Below are 8,734 nucleotides of genomic sequence, written 5' to 3' on the forward strand. Positions count from 1 at the left end.
CTTCATTTGGGTTTCAGTAATTTCTCTCGGTTACATTGCCCTTGCTGAATCCCTACCAGGCCTCTCGCACCCTCCTTGCCACTGATTTTGGATCACTTGTTGCTCCCCCGTCTCTGGGTTGGTCAGCACCACCTCCTTACCCCCGCTTCCCCCTTTCCCGTGTCCCCCCGGAACCATTGGTCCTGTTGTTTTCTCCCCCCGACTATTCATCCAGCCTATCTTATCTAGATAGATCTGTAGAGATGATAATATGCACCAAAAATCAAGCCATAGCAAAGATAGGCGACAAATGAGGACACAGCGATGACAACATAAAAGAAAACCAATGACCCGTAAAATAATAAATTAATCAAAAGAAAAAAATTTTAAGCAGAAAGAAAAACCTATAAATAGATCAAGGTCTGATTTTTTATCTCTAGGCGTGTCCTTCACTCAGGTCTGATGGGGTGCCTCACTCTGGCCCCAGAGTCTGCCCTTTGTACTCCCTTGGGGGCTCCCTGCTCTGCTCCCACCTTTGCTCTGCCACACGCCTTTAGTGGTTGGCCTTGGTGTTGCGGGGTCAGTCTGGACCATTCCCGACACTGAACCTCCAGTTTTTGTCCCCCTTAGGGCCCTGGGCCAGCAAGGGACAGCGTAGTGGGATCAGCTATATGGTCCACTTTGTGCATTGGCTGTTCCAAGGGGGAATATCGTCCTCCAGGCCTGGTGGGCCAGGATGTGCTCTACTCTCTCTTCCTCCCCCTTCATTTGCTCCCGTGTGTCTCTGATCAGATATGACCCTCTTCCCTAGCTGCAGCTTCAGTGCAGTCCTCTAAAGTAAATTCTTCTGGGGGGAGGGGCAGTTGTCCACGTAGCTGGTATGGGGGGAATTTCCACTTCTTAACTCCTCAGAAACTGCAAGGATAGACTGTGACGTCGGGGCAATGAAGATTTATCTTTCTCTTTTTTTGGAAAAGAAGATTTTAATTTGAAGTATACCAGGATTAGTTCTAAAGATTAATAAATTGATTTTTTCCAGTATTTTTGTGAAGCATGAAGTTGTGTGTCAGTTGACTGATCCTTTTTTGGAATTGTTGTCAGTGTCATTTTTCTTTTTTTAAGTCGTTTTATTAGGGGCTCATACAACTCATCACAATCCATACATGCATCAATTGTGTAAAGCATATTTATACATTCATTGCCCTCATCATTCTTAAAACATTTGCTCTCCACTTAAGCCCCTGGCATCAGGCCCTCATTTTTCCCCTCCCTCCCCCCTCCCTCATGAACCCCTGATAATTAATACATTATTATTTTGTCATATCTTGCCCTGTCTGACGTCTCCCTTCACCCACTTTTCTGTTGTCCGCCCCCCAGGGAGGGGGTCACATGTAGATCCTTGTAATCGGTTCCCCCTTTCCAACCCACCCTCCCTCTACCTTCCCCGTGTCAGTGTCATTTTCAAGTGAAAAGTTTTATTCAGAAAACTGTGGATCTTTCTTTGTCTAGAGAATAAACAGATGGGGTCAGAAGTAATGCTTATTTCAACATGACATGAAAACACTTTTGTTTTCAACTGTGGAAATAAACGAGCTCTCAGAATTGTTCACTTCTTGCTTCTACACAATGCAGTCATAAATCCTAATTACACTAGATCGGTCCTATCTTCTTGCGATCGAGTTTAAAGCATACCCCTGGCACTGACTCATGTGGGTTGGCAGTGGCTTCCTGCTTGAAGATGTCAGCTGGCAGTAGGGACACTTAGGACACTTAACCTAACATAAAGTGCCTACCAGTATGTAGGGAAATAACTAGTTTGGGCTTCCTAAGCAAAAGCCAGGTCATTTTAATGTATCCTTTACTTTGAAGATAGGGGAGCCCTGGTGGTATAGTGGGTTATGTGTTGAGCTGCTAACAGCAAGGCCAGCAGTTCAAAACCACCAGCTACTCTTTGCGAGAAAGAAGAGGCTTTCTGCTCCTGTAAAAGAGGTACAGTCTCATAAAACCACAGGGTCACTATGAGTGAGAATCAATTCAATGGCAGTGGGTTTGGTTTGAGCTTACTTTGGAAATAAAATGACTCTTTCTTAGGGTATTTCAGAAGCTGAGAATGTCCTTTGTGCAGAAGAGGAAATTCTGAGATAGCCTCCCCTGTGGTTGTGTACATTTTTTCTAGAGTAGGAACAGTTGCTACATCTTCGTGAGGTATCTAGTAGTCCATAAGAAGCTATCTAGCTAAGGTTGCTAATGGATAGTATTTCAGTCTCCCTGCCCAGAGGCACCTTGGTAGACTGGCCTGTGATCTTCCCAAGAGTCACTGTTCTATTTGGCATACATGGAGTCACCATGAGTTGGCATTGCCTGGATGACTACTAACAACAATCCTAATTGACGAAAACAATCCATATAGGATGGCTTCTGCTGGACGTATGTGGGTGGAGGCACTTTATTGAGAGTCACTCTGATGGTGAATCCTGTTTGCAATCACGTTCCCATTTCACCAACTAATAACATAGGCTTCAGCATCTATTATGTTCACTGGTCATATAGCTTATATATGGTGGAGCTAGAAAACGAGAGATTCAGATTATGTCTGATTGCAAAGTCCATATTCTTTCTGCCCTAGACTTCAGATGACAGGTTCAACGTGACGGTGATCTGCGGCATCTTTAATTAACGTAGATTCAGTGGTGATGAGGTAACTTCTGTGAGTGAGCTGAGAGCTCATTCTTGAGAGCACAACTGAAGAAGCTCAGGGAAGTAAGAACTTTTCCTGTTTATGATGATAACACATTCCCCTTAACATGGGTCAAAAATCTTCATGAGTGGACTTAGAGAAGACTTTATTTTCCACTAAAACAGTTTGGCTGTGTGTGTGTGTGTGTGTGTGTGTGTCTGCTTTGACATGAGTTGCAAGTGAGAACAATTACTATTTTGGATCAAAATGTTTGCTCTTATTCATTCCTAGAAATAAATTTGGGCAGAATACGACCATATATCTGTAAACCATCTCTATCCATAAGATCCTCTGAAATATTAAGACATCATTTTTATAAGGGATTGAGAGCCCTGTAAACCGTCTCCCTCCCTTGGATTCCAGATGCTTCTCAAAGCTTTTTTTAGCTTACAGAAACGGAATCTGACAGTGGATTCTGGTCCTTTTATACCTGTACACACTGGCCCCATGCCAGTGAGCTCCGTAGTGAATGGCCTAAAAAGTTCATCATGGGCGCAACCCTTCTATGCCCTCTCCCCTAATTCCTCTTAGTAGCCAACAAAGTCTTTTGATTTTTTGTTTGTTTGTTTACAAAGTCTTTTGGTTTGCAGGTAGTTTTAAGGTATACTTCCTATATGGTGCCTTATGAATAGATATCCATTGATCTTATTTATAAGCTTTTCATCTTTATAGATATGTGTGTTTATAAATATTTTTTTTTGTCCAAACAGTACATCCTATCAGGCTCTGATGACTTCAACCTGTACATGTGGAAAATTCCTGCAGATCCAGAAGCAGGTGTGTATGCCCTATAACCCAGGTTCAGCGCCAGATTTAAAGGGTGTCTAAGGGGCATAGAGTTGAAATTGCTTTGATATGGCAGTGAGTTTGTTTGTTTGTTTTGTATGTGAGTTTGTGTGTGTGTGTGTGAGTGTTTGTGTGAGAGAGAGAGAGAGAAAGAAAGAAAGAAAGAAAGAAAGAAAAGAAAGGCCATCGTTGTGCGGGGTCCCACCAATCTAGCTTATCTTTGTGATTTTGAATTTTGTCCCACATTTTCTTTCCATTCTGTCCAAGACCTCTGCAGTCCTGATCAGAGTGGTTGGTATGTTAATGGAGAAAAGACCTCTTTAATGTGTTAAAAAGCAAACGTCAGTTTGAGGACTAAGGTGCGCTTGGTATTTTCAGTGACCTGATATGCATGCAGGAGCTGGACAACGAATTTTCAAAAGACTGAAAAAGTGATACCGTTCAACTATAGTATGGATAAAGACTATTGAATGCACAATGGAATTCCAAAAGAACAAATAAATCAGTCTTGGAAGAAGTACAACCAGAATGATCCTTAGAAGTGAGAACGCGAGACTTGTTTTCATGTACTTTGAACATGTTATGAAGAGCAGCCACCAACCACAACAAATCCTATTGTCATCCAATAGATTGTGCCACATCCAATGCATTGTGGCCCTAGATAGGGTTTCCAAGGCTGTGATTCTCTCTGGAAGCAGATAGCCTCATCTAGTCATCCTGTGGAATGGCTGGTAGGTTTGAACTGCTGGTCTTATGGTTAACAGTCTAACATCACCAGTTACTTGAGAGCACCACCAGCACCATCATGCTTTATACAGGGAGGCTCAGTGACAATGGGGATGTCTCTCAACAATGGATTGACACAGTGGCTGCAACAGTGGGCTCAAACATAGCAATGCTTGTGAAGATGGCACAGGATTGGGTAGTGTTTTGCTGTACACAGGGTTGCTATGAGTCAGAACTGACTCGATAGCAGCTAACAACAACAAAGATATCAAAGCACTTATGAAGACATAGTTCTGCATTTGCTCGGGATGTATTCCAAGAAAAACTTACAGCTTTCCATAAATGTAGTTCTGTGCCATCAGAGCCTACAGACACAACAGGCCCATTCCTCATTCTTTATAATAGTCATGCCCTCATGTGCTTCAGCTGGATGTTACATTGGTTTGCTATCTACTGGTAGCAAAATGTCTATTTTTTACATTCAGACAGCTCAATACAGCCATCTGTTCCCAGTGAAACTTGGCATCAAGCTGGAAAATGGCCGCTAAGGAAAGTTATAGAGGAGTATGACAAGGGCATTATACAAACTGTATCTAGTGTTCAGAGTTTATTTAGGTTATTGGTTCTACCTGTTGCTGAATTAACATTATTACCAAACATGTCCCTTTCCATTTTCTGTGCCTGTATCTTGTGGTTGGGGATTGGTGGTCTGGTTACTAAATAAGTTACAAAAGACCTTTTTCTCCTTTTGGAATTGGGAAAGCTTGAGAGCAGCCATTTACCTTGTAATTAAAGTTAACACCAGCTGGTGCAGCAGCAGTCTACCTGAACATAGTGAGGATCCAGTCCCGGCTGCAGCTCTGCATTCAGACACTGCTTTCTAAGTGCTAGATTGATATACTGCAGAAATCATTTTGGGGTTTAATTATATCTTTTGCCTAATTTTAAGAAGGCTTTAACCAAGTCAGTATGCTGGTTTTTAAATTATTATCATGACTGTAAATAGATATATAGAACACAACACTTACCAGTTTAACATTTTTTAGTTACCCGTTTATTGATCAGTTACATCGATCATGTTGTGCAGCTTGTTGTTATAGGTGCCATTGAGTTGGCTCCAACCCATAGTGACCCCATACACAATAGACTGAAACCCTGTGCACAACAGAAAAAATTCCACAGGACAGACTGACAGATAAGTGGTGGTTGTGTGACTATCACCCATAATTGTGCAAAATTTCCCATCACTAAAGAGTCAATGTAACTTTTGAAACAGTGGATAATCCCCCAGAGATTGTTCTCTGGAATCTTTCACATTTGGATAAAGAGAAGGGGGGGGGGAAAGAATTAGTAATAGGGTTGCTGATTTTTGTTTTGTTTTTTGTCATCTCTCTACTGATTTCTGTACTGACTTAGTCTAGGGTATGGCAATTTGTGTCGTTTAGAAGGGCTTTTGTAAGGCCAACTTCTTGGTAAGCAGTTGTGCCATCTCTCGCTTGGTAGGACCTGCTATATGATTTAGGTTTGCAATATTAAAACTAGGAAATGCACACTCACCTTTTCCATACATACTGTTTCATAAAGTTGATAGTCTTATAAAGGCAGCCATATTCTTTCTCCCCTCCCTGCTCCACCCACCAAATGTGAAAGGGGGTGGGGGACCTCAAGGTGGAGACAAATTTCTGATCTTTTAAACTTAAGTGTGATTTGTTTAAAAACCCCAGGGTACCAAAAAATCTGAAGCATCCTTTAATCAAAAGACCAAAACTGGATTCTCCTCTTATCTTAAAGGATACTCTTAAAATGAATTGTTTATTTTTATATATAATCGGTAATTCTAAAAAATTAGTTTATTTGTTGTTTTTATCAATTCTAATGATACTAAGAGTCAAAGTCACTACCATCAAATCGATAGCAATTCTTGGAGACCCTATAGGACGGCGTAGAACTGCCCCTGTGGATTTTCAAGACTGTAGCTCCTTACAAAGAGTAGAAAAGCACCATCTTTCGCCAGGAGCAGCTAGTGGTTTTGAGCTGTTGATCTTGTGAATTGCAACCCAATGTGTGACCACTGTGCCACCACAGCTACTTGTTCTAATGATAATTGTATTAATAATTCAAGTCCAAGAGAAAAATACTGACACTCCACTTGCGGTCACTTTAATAAAAAAATGGCATATTTGTAGCCACCCAGAAGCCCTTATGCACTCAACTTTCACTCTTTGCCCTTTTCCTTCCCCCATACTTTTCTAGAAGACTAACTTAAATCCAGGTTAGGATGTCTTCCATTATAAGGTTCTGTGGTCTTAGGATAGTTCCAGCCATTGGAAAACTCTTTCTTAGATTAAGCCCTGCTCTGTTCCCTGCAGTCCATAGAGTGGTGGCTTTCTAAGAACGGGCCTTGTCCTCCTCCCTGTTAATAACCTTTTTTAGTCATTTGAAGGTGGCTCTCTTTCCTCCCTATAGGTATTCTGCAGAGGTGGTATCCCCAGTTTATATAGAAGTTCCTCAAAGAAACTTGGGTTTACTAATTTCTCTCTAAATTTGTGCCAACCTCTGTTAAAGGATTAACTAAACAATTCAGTAAATGTAGTCTGACTGGGCCAGAGAAAACCAGGGCTTCTTAATTGTGCTACATTGTGTTTTAGAAAGTATACCCAAGGGCCCATCAACTTTTCTGGAGATCATACACACTGACGATCTAATTTCATTCTTAGAGTTAGCTGGACGCCTTGGTGTCTCTACATGTGCTGTGGTTGGTCATGGGTTCCCATCCTTTACTTGTGTCGTTGTGTGTATATAAGACAGGACCTTATGATTCTCCCTCTGGTTGGAGTCCATAGCTGGCAGTTGAGAGGTTTGTTTTCTCTGGATCAACCTTCAGCATTACATCATGTGTCTATACAGTCTATACAGCAAGCCTCAAGGATTTACAGCCTTGGAAACCCGATTTTGGGCTGCTATAAGTCTGATTTGACTGGATGCCAGTGGGTTTTCTGGGGTTGGCTTATTTGAAGCTTTGATCTTCCAGTCACTATTTTGGCAGAACCCACCTTATTTTGTCCTTTGCTTCCTTCCGTCTTTACTTTTTTCTTTCTATGCTTTTCTTGTCACCTGTGCTTTCTCCCTCTGTGTTAGGCTGGGTTGACTAGAGAAACAAATCCAGTGACACTCATTTTTGTAGGAAAGAGCTTTATATCAAGAAATAATTAAGTTTTAATTAAAAAAAAAGAAATACCATATATACTCAAGTATAAAAGCATAGTTTTTCAGCACATTTTTAATGCAGTTTTTGTGGTAAAATATCAGCCTTGGCTGATATTCAAGTTGGCTTATATTCGAGTATATATGGTAAGTACTTGGTTTAAAATTAATACATAGTTCCAAGATTAAGTGATAGTATAAAAGCTTACTTAAAGAAAAAAGCACCCCAGACACGTTCATCTTATTTTTTAAACTTTCCATTTTGGGTTTTTCTTTTATAGCTTTGTAAAAGAAATTAGCCTTTGCTACAGAAACGAGCCAGTTTCCTGAAAGCAGAATCCTCACTCTCCTACTGGAGAAGTGTTTATCTGGTGGTTAAATGACAGTTATGGAAGGCCAGCAAGGGAGTGGGACTGGGAGGCTCACACAGCTGGAGACAGAATTTTGTTTAATCCAATCCCCAGCTATGCCTGGTGTCCCAACTGGCAAACCCACTCCCCAGCCCCCAACCCCTGTTTCTGCCTAAGTGAGGCGGGGCCAGCATGGGGCGGGGGTTCCTGGCACAACTCCTCCTCACACAGACCTGCACTTCATCCTGCTTTCAGTTTGACCCTTCAGCCTGGGTTTACGTGGGCCTGGCATCTCCCCTTTTTGTGTAATCTCTCTTTTTAAATGTTGACAGTTCATATTTTTAGAAAATGCTTAACTAGCCCAACAAAGAGCGTTCACAGACTGGATGTAGCCTTTGGCTTCTAAGAATCCTTAAAGAAAAGCCTTTTGGGAAAATCCTAGTCTAGCCTACCTACTTGCCTCTTTGACAAAGACAATTATGGAAAGAGGAAGAGCGTGCTCTCTCTCTTTGTGTCTATTGAATGCTAGAAACTCAGGCAGACTCATAAGGGGAAGCTGGCTTGGCGTTGTATGTCCAGCACTTGATTGAGATCACAAACCACTGACATGTATTGAATGCCTGCTCTGTGCTCCACCAAATGCTGATAGCACGAGGTGGAGAGCTGTCCTGAATGCAAGCCAAAGGCAGAGTCGTTGGAGAAACTTTTCTGCTACCCAAACTTAAAAAAGATGAAAAGGTATTTACTATTTAAACAGCTAACTTCAGAAGTGGCTAAATAATTTCATATAGGTCTCCTTAGAGTGCTGAAAGGTGATTTCAAGATATACAATATGTCCACAGGAAAACTTGATAACATGGCAAGACCAGGCCCAGTTTGTTTGTTTTTAACATTTTATTAAGGGCTCATACAACTGTTATCGCAATCCATACACACATCAATTGTGTAAAGC

The 8,734-nt window shown here is 41.4% G+C and overlaps 1 protein-coding gene across 1 annotated transcript in view; it reads left to right on the plus strand.

Moving 5' to 3' along the window:
- The window catches only part of DCAF5 (DDB1 and CUL4 associated factor 5), a 114,781-nt gene that overhangs the window by 82,940 nt on the left and 23,107 nt on the right, over positions 1-8,734 (plus strand). Inside the window, exon 7 of the mRNA XM_004698670.3 lies at positions 3,427-3,493. Coding sequence (XP_004698727.1) covers positions 3,427-3,493 — 67 coding nt within the window. The remainder of the gene's footprint in view (positions 1-3,426; positions 3,494-8,734) is intronic.

This window comes from Echinops telfairi, unplaced genomic scaffold (genome assembly GCF_000313985.2).
Source record: "Echinops telfairi isolate 266 unplaced genomic scaffold, ASM31398v2 ScPeMD7_18;HRSCAF=68, whole genome shotgun sequence".
Taxonomy (NCBI): Eukaryota; Metazoa; Chordata; class Mammalia; order Afrosoricida; family Tenrecidae; genus Echinops; species Echinops telfairi.